The 19,612-nt window shown below is 39.3% G+C and overlaps 2 protein-coding genes across 3 annotated transcripts in view; both read right to left on the bottom strand.

The window, feature by feature from the left end:
* pik3cb (phosphatidylinositol-4,5-bisphosphate 3-kinase, catalytic subunit beta) overlaps positions 1 to 7,001 on the bottom strand; it is a 45,102-nt gene extending 38,101 nt beyond the window's left edge. For both annotated transcript variants that reach the window (XM_067507383.1, XM_067507384.1), the window contains exon 1: positions 6,739 to 7,001. The gene's annotated coding sequence lies outside the window, so the exon portion shown is untranslated. The remainder of the gene's footprint in view (positions 1 to 6,738) is intronic.
* Positions 7,002 to 17,400: 10,399 nt separating this feature from the next.
* foxl2a (forkhead box L2a) lies at positions 17,401 to 19,398 on the bottom strand. The gene has a single exon (XM_067508541.1). The coding sequence runs from the start codon at positions 19,138 to 19,140 to the stop codon at positions 18,220 to 18,222; it is 921 nt and encodes a 306-aa protein (XP_067364642.1). The 5' UTR covers positions 19,141 to 19,398; the 3' UTR covers positions 17,401 to 18,219.
* Positions 19,399 to 19,612: the final 214 nt, after the last annotated feature.

Below are 19,612 nucleotides of genomic sequence, written 5' to 3' on the forward strand. Positions count from 1 at the left end.
TAGGTTGCAGCACATGCCACTGCTCTGATCAACCACATGCACTGTACATCATACAGATTTTGCCCTACTAGAGATTCATGTTACTCATTATTGCAGAGTCTAACTAATATAACTTTCTCTTCCTACACCATACACACCCCCCTCCTCTCAATCCCCTGCCCTCTGTTACAAGAATGTAAGGAATGCACAATCCTAAAATGACTGGGGGCTCATCAGCAGCCAAGTCTCTCGCTCTGCCTCACCTTAGGGCACTTCCAACACAGACAAAAAAATAAATAATCTTGCATTCTTCAATATTTCTTATTGCTTGGGTCATGTGGGACAGTTACTGCTTTTGCTCTTCAACATCTCTCATAAATTCCCTCAATAACCTTCAGGCCATCAAGCCCTCCATGTCCTGACACTGACAGAGCATACATGAAAATAAACTGTAAACAGACAATGAGCAGCAAGGTCACCACAAATTTTTCATAAGATTTACTATATTGGCACTAATAAAAAGTGCAGGCTGCTCTAAACGGAGTAAGCTTTAAACCACGTTATATGCTCAGGAAAGTGTTCAGAAACCAAATCATACCAGAAATGATCATTATATATTTAAGGAGTTCATAACAAGCTAAAGGAATGTTGGAGGAATGCACTAGTACACACATTTCACACACTCCCCAAACCAAGTGTGGTCTGAAGGGCTATTACATTTGACCATGCGTCATCACTGCCTCACTGTAAACAAAAGACCACTGTCCATCCATTTCTAAAAACAAGACACACCCACTCATTACCAGAGTGGGATGTTTATGACCCTCCTTCACCTTGAACCATGATAAACCACATGAGTTTTACTGTCATCCAAGAAAGTTTAGAAAAACTTTGAGGTTTAATCAATCATTGCATTCCTCTGTGGTGTCTGTGTCTACCTGTGGCCTTTACCAAGTTCTCCTCTGTCTTCCTTTATTTAGCTACCCTGCTTCAATCTCTATTTATAGCAGCTATTGTCAGGCTGCCCTTCGGTGGGTGGAGTGTAAAAGTATGCAGTCTCAAAATTTCCCATCGGACGCTGTAAATCAGTTACGTTATGGCTGCCTGACAGAGCAAAGGTCCCCCTCAGCCTGGGGGGTGGTGGCTGATCACTCTGAAGAGACACAAAAAACGCACTCCACCCGCCCGTATTCAAAATCTACTTTGCACCACATAAATCAGACATAGAAGGAAGACCGTATGAAACTGTCCATACTGTTCTTGCTGTACAGTGCCTGTGAGGACACATTGTCACCTGTCTTCAGTTCTCCATTTTCTTACAGGTTTCTGTACCTTCGTGACAATTTGTGCAAAAGAGAAGTTCTAAATGCTCACCATCCTGCACTGCATCTTATATTGTACCATCTCTAAAACACACACCCTAATATGTTTGTGTGCACAAGAACATAACCAGTTTTCCAGGTATACAATGATGTTGTGGAGGTATGATAGGACGTCTGTTTTTAACCACAGCTTTTTGCATATTATGACAAGGCTTGACCCACACTCTCTCAGCTGTTTGCGTGTGACGCAGCGTACATGTGTCATCAGCAGCTGCAGATAAGGACCAGCGCTGTGAGAAAGTGTTCCCATAGACACATGAAGCTGAGGTCTCAGGTTACAGAGCAGAGGCTGGACCCCCCCACCCCCTATCCCCGGGCGGCAGCATAACCAGAATGCTGTTTGTGTATCCAGGGCTTATGTGGTTACTGTATCAAGGCTACCTGAGGGGAGGATGAACAGCCACAGGTGTCCCCAGTGACCAGAGATGTCTGGTTCTTTATGGATTGGTGTTTATTACATGTTATGATATATGAAGAATAATCTGAACTACAGACAAATCATTTACAAATCATTTGTTTATTCTGTGACTACTGCAAAAGTGGTTTTAGAAAATATTTGCAACACATCTTTAAAATGTCACAGGCCTAAAGTACGTTACACTTACTCTAAAATGGTTTTGCAATTATATTTATGCATTGTGATAAATAAAATTGGGTTTCTTATAAACCCACTTGCAATTTTTTTTTTTTTTTATGTAAACACAAACGTACAGTGTATATTGGTAAAGCTTTGTTGGTTAATGTGCATTTGGTCTGTACTGTAGCTTCAACTAAAGTTTCACCTGAAACCAGTCTGTTAATTTAAAAAAAAAAAAAAGGAATTGTTACAGATCCCTTTCTGTCTTGCATAACACTTAACTGCAACTCAAAAATCTGTGGAAACAGACCACATGAAGATCACAGCCCAATATATATTTTTCCAATGTTGCTCGCGATGGTTTTTAGTGTTTATTACACTATGTTCAGCCCTTATCTTCTACTCAATAGTTGTGTCTATTGCTACAAATCCACTCTAATTCAGGAAACGTTGACTCTTGACATCATTTGATATCTTGCATTCAGATTTTGTTTACATGTGTGATTTACCTACGTTCCATTTTAAAATGGAAAATTGTAGCTAAAAATCATATATTAGGTTATATTTTTCTACTATGCACACGTAAACATTTTCTTTGAAACAATTTAGTTGAGTGATTGCCCAATGTTTTACAGACAGTGTGTACAGACGTACGTGCCAGTTGATGCTTTTACTGTTTGAGAGTCTGTTTTACCTGGAAACCTTAGTTGAAGTAAAAACTCTCAGATACTTTAATCATTTGTAAATATCGCTTGTCGACTGACTGGCTAAAAATACACAGCATCTCACGTAAGTTGTAGAAGATAACAGTCAACAACCTGGAGCACAGCAAAATATATTCTGTTGCCTTTTTATAATATTTTATAATAATAGTTTCTAATCGAGTTTGATTTTCGTACATAAGTGCTGCTGAATGCAGCAGACTCAAGTCTGTCACACAGAGCAACATGTAGCAAGGTTCATGTTGAGCGAAGCTTTACTTTTTACATGTTTAACTGACTAAAGCTCCTTTAATGTCCGTTTTCTTCAAACTTCATCCATATATGGTCTGACATTTAAGAAATCAAGTTTCAACAGCACAACAACAATATCCACTTGCAACTTGCACATTAAAGTAAAAGTGGCTAAATCTAATGTGCATTTTTATTGTTTCTGCAGTCAAATGTAATGTGTTTCTGCTTTTTTTGGATGAGCCTAATCAGACATTATTTTACAAAGTGGCAGTTTAGACTTCTATATAATCTTATCTCATTTAAGATTTTATCCTCCAAGATTTCACTGTACATCTGTTCATCGTGTCTCCCTGTAGTTTTCTTTTGCTGTCTTCTCTGCATTCCTTGGCAGGTCCTGGCCTGTTGTGCAGCAAAGTTAAGAATTCCAGCAGGTCGCTCTCATTTCATAGTCAGTCACATTTCATGCTATGGCAATTTCCATTTTTATACACGTGTTATTTTATGCAGTTAAGGTACAGCATTCAGTTTGTTTAAGCAAATACTGAACTTTCCTCATTCAGTACTGGTAGTGGAGTATAATGTGTGGCTCAAAAAGACAATAGTGATCCTGCAAGCTCACTGACATTTCAGCTACATTTCATACTACTCTTTGAGAGGATGTTACGCAAGCCTTTCATACTAATGGGGTTGATTACTTTAAAGGTGGAACAGCAGGAAGTGTGAATGAGCAAGACAGTGTGTGGGGATAGGGAGAACAAAAAACACAATAGTGCAAATTACAACAGTTGCAAAACAAGAGTTCAGACATACAATACAGGTTACAAAGTGGGCTTCAAAAAACACATAAGTGTTTTACACAGGGGTATTGTTCTAAGAAAAACACAGAAAAACTGTGTTTTATTATAATGCTTCCCCGCTGCTTAGTGTCCCAGTAGTCAACCACAACAGGCATTCAGAGACAAATTGAAAAGGTAGGGGGAACAGTAGATCAGCTGGTCAATGGCCACGGTCTCAGTGCACACAGAGCTTTTCTGACACAGTAAACAAACACACTGCTCATCCGTATCATTTAGTCTCCATATTTAAATTGTCAAAAACAACTTTTTCTAAGTTGTTTAATGTACTTTGATTTAAACAGTGAAGATTTTACCTTACTACCATCCATTATTCTGGAGTCTCTTCAGGTATTTAGGTTTCTATACAATGCAGTCTGCAAGTATTGGCCGCATAGTCAGGCTTGAAATCAAAACTACACTAAGTGTTGACATTTAGCTTTCCCACACTGTTCGCCCAGTTAGGATGGGAACAACCTTAAAAGTTAAAAGTCAGCGTTATCACATTGTTTCATTTGAAATCCAACCTATACAGTTGGAGCCAAAACAATGAAATACACACCACTGTCTAAATAGTTACTGACAGCACTGTGTGTTTGGTTTAACCATGCAACAATATGCCATTACACCATGGTGTTTTTTTGTTTGTTTTTTTTAATGTGCTTTAGTCTAACATTTGGAGAGTCATAGAGCAGCACAGTGAAAAATGCTATCTGTTGTGATAAATGACACTTAACACACAGCTGCATGTAAAGGAAGTCTGGCTGTATCAGCCACAGGGCTTCTTGCTCTTATCTTTACCTCAGAATTTCACCATGCAAATGAGACACCTTACACAGAAAATGACTCACAGTTCTGTTCAGGTTTGTAAGGCCACTGACACAAGACAAACATCCGCACAGTTTTCATTTGTAGTTGTGGAGCACTTTTTTAGAATTCTGCCTTCATTTGTGCCCAGTTTCTAAAGAGAGAGGCCTGCTTTGGGACTAAATCTGGCTTGGATTAAATAGCAGCATTGTTGGCTGATGTCTGTAGTGTGACGTCAGTTAGTCTTATCAGCGTTCCTTTAACTTCACCTCGGAGTAGAGCTGACAGCAGACCCTGCCCTAAACAGGGCTGCCTGGATCACTGCCTGAGTGAAATAACATCAAAAGTGGTAGGTGACAATTTAAAACAAAAAGTAAAGTAGTAGCAGATATTGCCCAATTCCCTTTGGACACTCTCCTCCCCTTTTGTAAAGTATGGCTCTGAGGCTTAAGTCTTCATCAACAGTGAGGGACAGAACAGAGGACATTTTATTAATATTTTATACAATTTAAACTGACTAACTTAACGCATAGTTAAAAAGAACTGTTATATTGAGCAGCCTAAAGCTCAACCTTCATGCTGCTGATGAGACACAGTAAGTTCACATGAGGATGCCCATGCAGACACCTGGTCACACAGCTGAATTCATTTTCCTAATGCCTAATGGACATATTATAGCAACAAACCCACTGACACAGAGTGAGCTCAATCTAAAACTCACAAATCCACATCCGTTAGCTTATTTGAAATTATGACAAATGGGTTGTTTAACACAAACATGCAGCCACACACACAGAATCAGTCAGACACAATTTCAGCGATCTAAAACACGTGATAGAGTTGGCACTGATCCTAATGTTACCAGAGAAATAGGATGACTGAGGCAGCAGAGGTGCCAAAACCCGAAGCTAAACTAAGACAATTCTAAAGAAGCAGCTTTAACAGTCATCACCTGTTACTTGTTAAACACTTAAAACATGCTACTTGTAAGTCTTAGAGGTTAGTATTGCTGATTTCTAGCCTGTCAACAATTGACTGATTGGTAAAAAAGAAGTTCCCAATTTAAGTAAAATTAGTCCACAGCTGTTGATAGACAAAGTTTTTTTTGTTTTTTTAAATGAACCAGCTTAAGTTCACCTACATCTGGAGGATGATGTCATCTAACTTTAGAGCTGCACTCTCCAAAATATATTTAGACATTGCTGACTTTTGTCTTACACTAAAGAAAAAAGTTAATATGGTTATGGCAGAATAGCTGACTACATGAATTACTCTCAAAAGTTTCACATCCTACATACAGTCTGTCTTTCTCAATAATAAAACAGACAGTCACGCTGCTTGGAGTAAGAAAGGCGTCACAGTGAGACTATTTTGAGAATTTAGATCAACGTTTCTCAAAAGTAGAGAAAATAAGGGGGGAACTCTAGGAAAAAAAACACTTAAAAGCCTTACTACAATCCAAAATAAATAATCACAAATGCAGGCAATTGTAAACAACTTTTCAACGGGACCTATAATCAGAAACTACATTAATTTGATTATACACTAATAAAAAACTCCAGCACAGCAAAGTCCAAGTTGAGAAGCTAGGTCTTAACAAAGTTTTCAAAATGAAGAACAAAACAAAACCACACATCCTTTTCTAACCAAAAATAACAACCCTACATAACAATGAAAGCACTTCTCAGATTTACGGCTGAGCCAGAAGCACTGAGGAACGTCGCTTTACGTCCTCGTAAAGAAGAAACACCCAACAAACTCAAATCTAATGAGTTTGTAAATGTCTTGCTTTTAGCTGTAGACAACAACTTCCCGGACAAATTCTGAATCTATAAATCTTCAAGGTCTCTTGAGATATTCGGCAATATTTATAACCAGGGACAACCCTCGATATTCATAAGATTGTAACTTGAACCCTCTCGTAGCCCCCGACTGCATTAAGAAGACGTTTGATTAGTTAGCTTAATGGCTAATAAATCAATTAGGACTTATTTGCTGGTTATAAGTTCGATCGAGGTGTTCATGCTGTTCATTGGCGTAACTTAAATCGTGATGTTATCGTTTTCCGTTGAAGTCCCTTTTTCTATTGCGACATTTAATTGGCAGATTGATGAACGGAGTTTGGCGTGACGTTCTCACTCGACAGGTGAAAAATACACGCTAACGTCAATCCCATTAAAAAGAAAAAATGACAATTGAGGACTTACCTTGACTCACTCTATCGCGTGGTTGTTGAAAAACGTACCGGACGAGCAAACAGCTGGAAGTTCACTTAATATCACTGCTATGAGTTCAGGTCAAAGGACAACAAGAGTGTGTGTGTGAGCGCCGACCCACAGCTCGGCTGTTTGTAGGCAGGACGTCGCCAGGTGGACAGGAGCGCGGACACGCTTCCTGTTTGTTTCAGAAGGTGAACCACCGCCACCTCTTCCTCTGCCAGCTCTCCGTCCGCTCCCTCCTCTGTAAATTCTGAGGCAGCGGCAGAGAAACAGGACCTCCGGTCACCGAGTTCAAAATAAAAACCCTTTATCCTTTTTGACTGCATCCTCTCTGCGATTCAGAACGATAAAGGAGGAAATTATAACCTCACATTAAATGTTCTTATTTATTTAACATAAGTCAGTAGGCCTACATAGTATAAACCATAAGTTTTTTTGTCCTACGTTTTAATGCTTAGTCTAATTTATTCGAAATTAAATGATGCACACAAAAGAGCCCTGAAGCTGCAGTCCTCTGTAGTTCTGCAATGCAGATACAAGCCAATATTCCTAAATAGCTAGTGAGATGCAAGAATCTCAAAATAATAAATTTGTTCATGTCAATATTAAGCGTTGTTTGAGGTCTGATTTAAATTAGTTAACATTAATGTTACATTTTCTGTTTGTTTGTCTATAATTCTAGTAGCATTAGCCTATAACAGCAGCTATGTACATACAATAATATGCAGCCTATTTGAATCTACAAATTCACTATAATATATCAGTACATACCCAACATCACAAGCTAGTGTGGTGGGCATCCACTATTATTCTACTCAACCACCAGTACCAGTGTACCAGAAATCACCCCAGTACATACTGAAAATGATAAATGGTTCTATTTACTAATTTCTTGCTAATCCTATGCCTAACTATCTATGGCCAGTCTTATGACCGTATAAACACTACACACATTGAGATGAAAGCGGTTGTGTCTCATTTAGACCTAGAGACTTTTATTGTGAAAGGCACAACTTCTTTCTTCTGGTAGCCAGTCAGTCGGTGAATTCAAAGCAGCTGAGTTATGGATGGAGGTATGGAGGATAAACGGCTTTCAGTCACACACCACCCAAAACTTTGGGGAGGTTATTTCACAAGGAAATTTTATTTTCAACGTCTTCCTTACACCAAATGGAGTGAATGTAAAGCCAAGCAACACCTGCAAATTATAGTTGGCTTATGACTGAAGCCACTGTACCTTTCTTTATCAGTTATTTAGCCTCAAGCAAAGAGGAAGAATAAATAGTACAGAAAGAGCGTTTTACCCCTTTAAGATGTTTACAGCTCCGTTAAAGTGTGTGGTTTGGTACTAAATGGTGAGATTTGCTGTCCTCTGTGGATCAAACGTGTTACTACATATTTTGTAAAAATACAAAGCAGACCTCAAACTAAATGATCACCGAGCTGGCATTTACTAATAATAGAGCCTTTTTTACACACCATTAAATCATTTTAAAACTATGGAGAAGTATAATGTCTTGTACTATTATTCAGAGGTGGTAAGTAACTTTACCCAAGTCTTGTCGTATAGTTCTGAGGTCTACTTGTAGTTTTCTTGAGTATTTCCATTTTATTTTTACTCCATTTTAGATAGGAATATTGTACGTTTTACTCAACTGCATTACTTGACAGCATTAATTGAACTTTTAGATTTTGAATACAAAATATACTGAATTAAGAAATTACTATATATTACTATAGATGATTATAGAACCAGCTGTCAATAAGCTCCATCTTTACCGGCTGTTTCTTCTGTTCCACACCAAATCTTTATAGTAACACAGATCTTTGTTCTTATTTGCATTATCTGTATATTTTCTTTGCCATAATTTTCACTGTTTATACAGAATTTAAAGGAACATTTACTATTATTTTGAACACTTAACACCTAAACTGAAGATATAGCATAAAGGGAAACAAACAAGGAATTGCTGAATCCAGATATGACCCTTCAAAGTCAGATCCTTGGCACATATACAGTTATCTTGTTTGCTGTATAGACAGTAACAATAAACAAATAATTTAACTTACAACAGGTATTTCTACTGTTACCTAATAAATAATTATTACAAGTTGACATTGGGAAAGTATTGTCAGTGGAAACTAATTTATCCAGGTCATAGGACGGGAGGAGTATTCATTACAAACCAACAATCAACAAACAGTAAAGCTCAGAAACACAGCCCTTCCTTCGATCTCCACCGCACTTGGCGCATTCCTCCAGGAACTTGACCATAAAAGGTGTCCAAATGGGCTGAGCTTTGGTTTGTCAGTTCCTGGGTCTAACGCAGCATGCAAACCACAGTACAGAGAGGAGTTGAGAAACAAAAACCCATGAATCACACAGAATCGCCACGTTTCTGTTGTAGGCTTCTTTTCAAAGCGGTGAAAAAAAGTACTGTGTATCTTTCTTAGATTACATAAGAAAGACCTTGAAAAAGTAATGTTCTTTTCAAAATGTTGAAACCAAAATTAACAGTAATCCGTTTTCACAGCAGACCTTCCGAGTTTTCAGCTGCAGGGACAGCATTAGGAGTAATAGGCGTTAATTTATTTTTTTTCCCAAAATTAGATTTGAGGCTTTTAAGCTTTTAAACAAAGAAAGTACAGCGACATCTACTGGCATGTTAAAAAAACAAGACGAAGTCTTCACCATCTCCCTTATTTTTATTAAATTTGTCTCATCAAAAGTCCTTGAAGCTGTGTGTTGTCGACACAGATGTAATAATTAGCTTTTATGGTTTTTATTAGATTGGAGAACGATTTATAAAATAATACTTATATAACATTATTACAGGGTACAGATTGTGGATATTGTTACAATTACTACTTGCAGTATATCGATATTTTTGTGGTCCGCGAATGTGCCTAATTTAGCTGCTAGACATTAAAAACTCGACCTCGATGAAGTTTTCTGAACTGGTGACGTTTGACGCTTCGACGTCATCGGTCACGTGATGTTATTTTTTATTCGATACAAACTGATAACAATGTATTGACACGGTTCGCTTCACTGAAATGTCTCTGGTTCGGTATCCTCGGCCCATCTAAGCATTTACGAACACCAGCAACTTAGTTCTACTGGAGTGCCCCAGTAAACCAACACCAGGGCCATGAAGGGGAGGCAGCTAAATGCAATTCAGTCATCCTTATATTTATTATTTGGAGCTTTTGACGGTTTTTAGGGAACCTATTTTTCTTTCCCATGTTTGACATATTTATATTGACACATGATGGCTTTTGCTGAATATGCTTGTTTGTGTTTTTTCGGTGTTTTTTCCCTCTGGAAAACTGTCTCACCCTCATTAAGCATGCTACTGTGTGGCTTTACATTATCTTACGATACATGGTCTGGCTGTTGGAAATGCATTTGTTGCATTCACCCTCTCACCCCTAAACACAAGATGCAATATGTGTGTTGTTCCTTCCTGCCTTGATGGAAATGGATGCCTCTGTTGACTAATAGGCTCCATATCAAATACATTTATAATTAACTGCATTGATCTTGATCAGAATCAACACTGAGTTTATTTCCATAGAAGACCTCACATTCAAGGAATTTTCTTGGTGCATTTATAGCATACGCAATTAGGAAAAACTACAGCAGTCGATGGGTACAGACAAACAGTGCCTGAAAAACAGCAGGTCAGGGGGATAACAGTCCTAAGCAGGTTGAACCTCTTCAGCTGCTGCAGGAAATACATCCTCTGCTGCTTCTCTGTCAGGGAGCTGATGTTCTGCTCATCAGTAGAAAACATAGAAATGTGTCACATAAACCAAATGTCTATATTTGAAAACACTTAACTTGTAGGAAAAATGTTTACATGTTTATGTATCGTATTTTTGTGTCAAGAATCACTAACAGTATAGTTAGGTGCGTAGAAATGCCAAGCAACCCAAGACCTCTCAACGTGATTACTAATACATTTGTGGTCACTTATGCAAGTTTTCTATCTGTGTTGTGCTTGCCAACACAAACAAGAGCATTTAAGTAAATACACCACAAAAGATGTTGGACGTTATTCCACCTCTTACTGAACTATGCTGATCAGTTCTAGAATAAAAGAATTACATTGTACAGAGTTGTAAGACATTTTGTCTTGTTATTTGTGATTTTTCGACAAGTTAATTTTTTTTAATGCACTTTGAAATTCAACTGAACTTAAATATTGTTTGTTTATGACACAGTGATTAGTGATTTCTGATCAAAATAGATAATTTGACTCTATGAATAAGAAACCGATCAATGAAATGACTTCTCATCTTCCTCTGATTGGTTACAAAGCTGCTCTGGATTGTGTTGTATGACCACCTTTGGGCCAGTGAGCTACATAAACTGTTTGTTTGCACACTAAAGGAGCGCTACAGCTGAAGCGTCTGTGCTTTGTACAAAATACATTTTCCACAAGAGTGCTGCCTTATTGACTCAAGTGACTACCTATGCCTTGTCACATGGGGGCAGCAAAGACCCACACAAAACAGTTCTTGCTTCTGTGCAACAATACATTTTTAAGGGAGAACTGGTGATTCCTGTTTCAGGAGTGGCACATTTGACTGACTTCTGTAAAATAATTTGTTCCCATTTATTATTTGTTTCATTGTTCCACATTCTTCTGTTGCACTGCTGTGTACAGTAAAGAGCTGGATGTAAACGTCCTACAGGGTGATCACACTGATCAGAACCATACTGGCAATAGTTTTGCCAGAAATATGCTCAAAGTGTCTCCTCAGGCCACATACTTGTGTGGCAAAGGCAACATGTTATGTGCTTTGTGTTTTACCTACTAGTGAGCAGGGGTTAAAGGCTCTCCATCAGAGTTTCCCTCATAACGTTCTCATTGTCTGAAATTTGTTAAACGTATGCTGGGCTCAAAGAGCGAAGCCTATGCAGTGCAGTCCTGGATCCAGCATGCTTCCATTACAGCTCCTCTAATTTGATTAAATGTACCCTAACCTATTCCAAACCCACACTATGCATAATCTCATCACATATGATAAGCGTGTAATAAAAAGCACATTTAACTTGAAAGTATCCCTTATGCCAATGCGTATAATTATGGATATCAAAATATAATCATTTGTTTAATTGTGAGGCCTTGCCAGGCAGTATGTAATTGCTTGAAAGAAGTATGGCTGAAATTGGATTGTCTGAGATCTGACCTGGGGGTGGGTTTGGCATGTACATAAAGGCAGGGCAAGGGTCAGGCCCCAGGCCAACATCCTGTTTTGTATGTGTGCATTATATAGCCAATTGAGAGAGACTTGCTTCAGAAACATTATCATTTAAGGAAAATTGAGAATTAGAATATAGAAGCATAATATATATGTGATGGAAAGTTAGTGCAATAACTGACCGAGTCATCATTTAATTTAATCAGAGAATGTGCCATTAAGTTTGTGAAAAACTTCTCATGCAATTTGTATTCTAGGGCTGCACTGCAATGTTGTGAAATTTAAGTAAATCCTGGAAGTTTAAATAAGAGGATGTGGAATTGTTTTGGATATGATATAAGCTCAGTGTTTGTCATTCATTCTTGAACGAGGTTATATTTCTATTACTGATAGTAGGTTGATATGTTTGCAGTGCATATATGTTTCACACCGTCCCCGGAGTCCGAGCGTGAAGTTGTCCTGGTTTATTATTTAGCCCATAGTATCACAAGAACAGGTGCTGACCCTTAATGATCCCTGTGGGAATTTGGTTTCATCTTTGATTAATTGGTACGTTAACAGCAGAAGAGTTGCCCTAATAGCTTCTTGTTGCCAACCCTGCGGAAGTTTTTAGGGGGGCGGTGGAGAAAGGAAAGGCGTTTAAAAATAGACTCCATCAGAGCACGATGGGAAAAGACTTGCCATTTAAATCCCGACAAAGCAATTTGCAGTTCATAATCAAGAGAACGGAAACATTTTATCGCATTTCCCTTGTACAGTATAAGCTGGCCAGTTCCGCCACATCCACAGCCGAAATTAACATCAGACAAACGCATGTAAGTGTTGCCCTGTGTGTAAGTCGTTCTAACAAGTCCGTTGCCACATTTGCTCCAATCGGCGTCATTTCATGTTTTTTAATGTAAGTGAATTGACAAAAACCCACTCTCTGCCTCCTGGAGGTCAGGGCCACAGTCCCGACCCTCTTCTTTTGGACAGTCTGTTTAGCGATGGAGAGTATGTGACATTTGAGTGGCCTGGTGGTGACCGGAGGGTAAAAGGAGGTCAGTGCGTGATGATTTTTTTTTTCTGTGAATAGATGTCGGTCCATCTTGTCCTTGAATAGATTACACTCGGTGTATTTTTAGACATGATGTTTCTAGACATTTGATGAACCTCTGTTGACCAAAGGTCCAGTTCACAAACGCGTGGTTCCTATTTATAAACGGTTGCAGTTTATCAACACACTCTATTGTACTTATTTGTACTTATTAAAAGAATTATTGCATGTAATCTATTGTTTCGCAGGACTGTCATTAAGATAGAAATCAGCAGTTAGTGAAAACATCACGTATCACTGTGACAAGTTGCTTACATTGGAGATTCACCAGAGGACGCGCTCAGAAAATAAACATCTCGACATTGTGTCATGTCATAGAAATAGCACAGATATGCACCGCGCAGAATAAAACTTCTACTTCTGCTCGAGTAAGAGAGAAAGACAAAAAAAACTCATGCTGATCTGAACAATTGCCGGATTTTATGCGAATCAAATCTTTGCATATTTTCCTGTTTGGAGCAGAGCACCAAACAGTGGTGACCCCCGACTCCCTTTTTCAATGGGTTTGGGGTGATGTGCGGTGCTTCTTAGTGGAAACTGTTGCTCCTCAGTCTCAAACATTAGCGGGAAAGGCAGGAATTCAATTGTGTGCAGGCACTGGGAAACCTGCAGCCTACGTGTGACTTGACCGGCCGGGTCGCATCGCCGGCTGCCCGTCGAGCGTACAAGCTGTCATATGCGGAACGAGCCAGGTATGCTCCTCCGCGTGTGCGTCGCTCTCTCCTTTTTTTCTTTCTCTGTTTACGTCGAGAAGAAGAAGCAAGGGTCAAATGTGTTGCTTCTACAATGAGTTGACCTCATTCGTCTTGTTGATTATGATCTGTCATCTCTGCATGAGAGCACAACAAATGATACCATCACGGTCATTCAGTACGCACTCAGCGGAAGCGACGCACTAAAACAAAAACTTCACATTGCACTAAACCTTTTCACCCCGCGCAGAAATAATTGAGGATTAATAGAAACATCAATTCACCGCCTACAGCTTTATGGAGGTACGTCTTATTCAGCACCATCCTGATTGCTGAGGTGTGTTTACTGTTACATGACCACCAGCTTGGGCTCATTTATGGAATAAGAATCCCAGAATTTGCCTGAGTGTTCTACTTTTTATACACTAGGAACTCTCCAAGTTTTTGCGCCAGAGTGAACCAGTCATTTCTAAGGGCAGTCCTTTTATAATGCAATAGTCTGCCAAGTCTTTGGCAGAAGTTATCGAAACTATCTGAAATCGGCTAAAGTATTTTGCCAAAAAAAAAAGAAAAAAGAAAAAGAAAAGAAAACCCAGTGCAATTTTGTAAATAAACGTATTAATATGCGTGTCCAGACGTGGGTGAGTCAATATAATAAAGCTGGCCTGTGTTGGAGCCATGAACCTCGGACAGATTTATCTTTCTCAGCCCCTGAAACATCCTGTGTGCACGCCCATTGTTCCCTGGCCGCCCGGCTGAATTGTCAACCTTTCTGAGCAAATCCACACCTGCCGCGCCGAGTCCATAAAAATGTATACAGTTTGTGACTTTTAGACATGACTACTACTGCTTTGACAAAATATGCCATGCGTGTATGTTTAATTGTGCAGGATACATGCATTTATAGGCCATATATTAGTTAATATTTGATAGAACTTTAACAAATTGTCACGTTTCCCTATAAACACATGACTAAGGGAGCAAAAAATAAATGCAAAATTTAGGCCAAATAGCTTCGCTGTCTTTTCAAATAAGCCACTATAAATAATTATTCAATGATAATACATTCAATTTTGTTTTTAATCTTTATTAATTCCTTAATAATTATATATAAATGTATTTATTACGACTCTTAATTTTAGGCCAAGAAAAGGTATACATTTTTCTATTATTTTTTTACTTTAAAAATATTGAATTAATATCTACCTGTATAGTTTATGTAGAAGTTAGTTACACTAGCTGAAACATTATTTCTTGTAAAACGCTTGTATTTATTATTTTTAGGAGAGTTGCCTTTCAAATGCGCCCTTATCTCTTTATTGTTTACAAAACATTAATGTGAGGAAGCAGACAATGTACACAGCTACATTTCAGGCTCACTTTGCGCTCAGGAGGATGGAGAAGTGTCAGGCTTTCGTCGACCGGGACCCCGGATGTTCAGTAATGGTGCTCATGGTATTTTCACTGGAAGCTCTGCAGTTGCAAGCAGGCTTACTAGTCAAGCGACTCTCTTTTTAAGTTTTAGCGTTAAAAAGATGATGCTCGTAACCTAATAGAAGTAACCCTACCCAGATTCAGTGTCAGACAGTGCGATTAGCTGTTTGCTGAATTGTGATGCAGTTAAAAACAAATAGAATTTCCAAAACCATGTCAGCAGGGACCAGGCGCCTCATTCTCTGTGGCCTGTCTGACCACAAAGAAACTGCATTTTGTGCAGAGTTTATTGTATTTTGTAAAATAGAATTAGTATTTCAACGGCACATAATTGATTTGGCAGTAGCCGGTTTTATTTTTGCACAATATGTGGTTTTTGGCATTTAAAATAAGCATGTTGGTGTATTTACAGTAGGATGAAAATAATTACATAAATACAAATGCTGGCATGACAAAGTCCTATATCTGTTGTTGTTTGGTGTTTGGGTTTTGCTCTCGTTGCGTTTATGTTGCTCCGTTTTCTTGAAGTTATATGGTTTTAAATCAACGCGCTAAATGTGCCAGAGTCACGAACAGTGCCACAGCTCAGAAATTAATTAACAATAATTAAAGGAGTGGCCATTACTTAAGGCGCAAGTGTGGTGCATACGCCATAATACGTAGTTTTATTTTATTCACTGATTTCTATTGCAGCGCAAAACGAGTGTGTATATTTGTAGGGCGTTTGGATGATGAGTCTGTGTTTGACATTCGCTGTGAGCAGAGAGGGCGGATCAAGGTGAATGTGGATTCGCCTCCAGGCGCTCTATTCATGCTGGAAGTCGGTGGATTTTGCTTCAGCTTGAACTCCGGCGCCAAATGCGAGTGCTTGTTCAAGGGCGATCCCAAAACCTAATTTAAAATGTATTTGTTTGTGTGATCGGCCCGCTTAAAAATGATAACTCAGTGTGCATCATAAATGTGATGCGTTGTCAAAACAGTTAATTTTCCCTGGTGATACATCCTTTAAAAGTCAAAACCAAAATGGAACTAATATCCTGATGCTTTGTAATAATATAATATAATATTAGGGTGAACGGGGTTGAGATCAGTCGATGCAGCCAACATTTTTTTTAATCAAGAAGGAGGCTCAGGAGGTCTGGTTCCTTTGGGACTCACGAAAATGTGTCAGCGTAATTTAACAGTCTCACTAAAACACAACCAACAGGGAGGAGCAGTCTGTCTGAGTTTTAAACTTTGATACCCCAGAGAAGGTCCTGTCTGCATACATCAATATTTAGACAAATTTATCATAATGGTTATTTGCAGTCACAATTAGTAATTTGCATTGTCGACTTTTACACCACACGTCCGGTCTTTGTTGGCTTTATTTCCAAAATTATTCTGATTTCTAAAGTCGACAAGTAAACTGCATTAACATAATTTTCTTGCTGCTATACGCATAGCTAACAATAAACCGAAAATTGGTTCTGTAGTCTAATAAGTGGCAAATATAATAACGAAAATTGTTATTAAACATTACTGTTAGTAATCTCTCGCGTTTGTTTTTGTCAAGTGGGGGCTGTATAACTTTCCATCTGATTAGTGTGGTTTTGCTTCCTTTTATCAAAATAAGAAAAATAATAATAGATGTAACTAGGGATGCCAATAGTTTATAGTGTCACGTGGTAAGTTGTTTATTATTATACGAATGATAATGTATAGGACAAAATAAAATACTGCAAGTGAACTTCAGCAGAAGAAAATAATAAATGCATAATCTGAGCTGTGGAGCACTTAAACAGTAAATACATTTAGACGCAAAGAATTATAATAATCATTATAAATATTATTATAATATTAGAATTCTGTAGATAGAAAGTTCTCACTTTTATCAAGGTACATAAATTAATTGCGCATTAATTCAGAGAGCTAATTAGCAGCATGATAAGTGATTACTACTTAATATTGTAAAATATTATAAAATGTTGCAATTTTCCAGTTTTAGACATTGCGCCAGAATATCAGACATTACCGCAGCAAACAGGGAAATAAATGTAGACCAACCCTCATCTAAAAACCGCGCAGTGATTTACCTAACATTTTTATACTCATGCCATTTAAAAGAAAAAAAAATGCTGCGTTGCCTTCACGGACTTGTTTTTTTCCGCTTATCTAGTGCCAACAGTGGTTACTATCACTGTCTAAAGCATAAAAGAGATTACTTCATGACCACTGTTTTACTTTAAGAAGTACAAGTTTATTAAGAAATTCACAAACCTAGAAAAGAGGGAAAAGTGCTAATTAAAATAAAACATGGCCCCAACATGATGAGACAATATAGCTAATCACGTTTATAAAAAATAATAATTAGATTAACAAAACCTGGCACTGGCTGGCGTCATACTGTAAATTATATCATACATACATATGGCATCAAGAAATAGGAAAAACCCTGAATTGTATTTTTGGCAGTCTGATCATCTCTACCCACACTTTCACCTTTTCAAATGAACATAGTTCACAACCAGAACAAGAGGCGATGTTTACCCATGCAGGCCTTGCTGAGTGTATGCTACTAAGGCCAAATGAGCTCTGATTCACTCATCAAAGCGCTGACTTTATGTGGGCATCTTATGTTCTCGTTTGATTTGGCAACAGTTAGGAAAGGCTGTGAATAAAATCCTTACGCATCCAGTAACACACAGCTAAGGCCGTGTCGGCAATCCCGTGAAAGTGAAAAGTTTCTCATTGGCACAATTTTGACTATACAATACCAAGTTGTGGCCATCAGTCCAAGTAAACCAGGCACATGAAATGGTTCCCAGAGCTGGTGCTACCTGATGTGTCCCGATGACTGCATCGCCTCACGTTTCCATTTTGGAAAACTTTCTCAACATCGACTGGCATGCCTCCACACAGGCCTTGAGAGATGTCAGCTGGACCCAAACAGCTCGTCGGAATCGTCTCTTCAAAAATACTCTTGGTTCTGTTTTGAAATCACAGGAATTATTTCTCACTCTTAGTCCTCGTTTTGCGCAAACCATTTGGTAAACTTTAAATATCAATCCTCGTGTGTAACGCCGAGTGTTTGGTCTCGTGTTCCCAGTAAGAGCAGTGCATCATGGAGAGCTCCGCGGGCTGGCGGGAGCAGGCGAACTGAAGGCCGGCTCCGTTACCAGAGGAGACAGGGGGAGGTGCTGCCGTGGCCGGGCTCAGCTGCTGGGTATGGTGGGGATGCGCGGGATGGTGATGGTGGCTCATGCCGTTGTAAGAATTCACCATGCTCGGCAGCGCCATGCTCTGCACCCGAGAGTAGGGGTTGTAAGATGAGGGGGCGGACAGTCCCTTGACGTTCACTGGACTTACGTTGCCACCCGCCATCTGACAGGACGTGTAGGACATTGGATTGGGCGGTTGGCCTAGCGACCAAGAGTTGTTCATGAAGCTAGACTGCAGGTACTTAGGTGGGGACAAATAGCCATAGCCATCGCCCCCAAACAAGGACTTTCCCGGCTGGAAGTGTGTCGGTGGGGGTCTGAACGGCCGCTTCATCCTGCGGCGTCTCCTGTAGTTCCCCTTTTCAAACATGTCCTCACAGGCTGGGTCGAGTGTCCAGTAATTCCCTTTTCTTTCCCCGCCGCCCTCACGCGGAACCTTGATGAAGCACTCGTTTAGACTTAAATTGTGTCTAATGCTGTTTTGCCAACCTTTTTTATTTTTCTCATAGAAGGGAAATTTGCTGATTATATACTGGTAAATACCAGACAGAGTGAGGCGCTTCTCGGAGCTCTCGCGAATAGCCATGGCAATGAGAGCGACATAGGAGTACGGCGGTTTCTGGGACGGATCCGGCTTCTCCGAAACCTTCTCCTGGACCGGCTCTTCTTTGGGTCGCTCTTTCTCCTTGTTTGTGTTGCTGTCATGTATCATTATGGCCATTGCGTCATCCTCCGGGTTTTGGTACGTGGCCATCATTGCGCACACCAAAACAAAAACAAGTCCAGTCCAAATACTAAAAACAAAACTATCAACGGCGCTCGATGAACAAAATGATGTGCCGGAGAACCTCAGGATGCTGCGGGAATACAAAGTTGCCTTCCAGTTTCCGCACAAAGAAACCTTTTTTGCAGCTCACTTGACTAGGTGACATGCACCAATACTACTTCTCTCTTCCACGGGGGTTTTTCTAAACTGGTTTCGGGTGCAGGCGCAACCCAGGACGCTTTCTGCGAGTCAGTAAGCCCACCCCTTTCCTCTTTTTTAAGGTCCACTGAGAGGCTGCTTTTGCTCCAACGCGCTCCATGGAACGACGTTGCGCTTCCTGATTTGTGCGTGTTAGAGTTCCGCCTCCAAAGTTTACAGTGAATGAAAAAGTAATCTGCTCTTCTTAACTTGAAATTCTTGTTTATCATACCTGGGTCAAAAATGGCAGACTGTGGACATTTAA

This window comes from Channa argus, chromosome 6 (assembly GCF_033026475.1).
Source record: "Channa argus isolate prfri chromosome 6, Channa argus male v1.0, whole genome shotgun sequence".
NCBI classification, from domain to species: Eukaryota; Metazoa; Chordata; class Actinopteri; order Anabantiformes; family Channidae; genus Channa; species Channa argus.

Excerpts from the sequence above, each read along its gene's own strand:
- foxl2a (XM_067508541.1), bottom strand. The coding sequence starts at position 19,140 with ATGATGGCCACGTACCAAAACCCGGAGGATGACGCAATGGCCATAATG.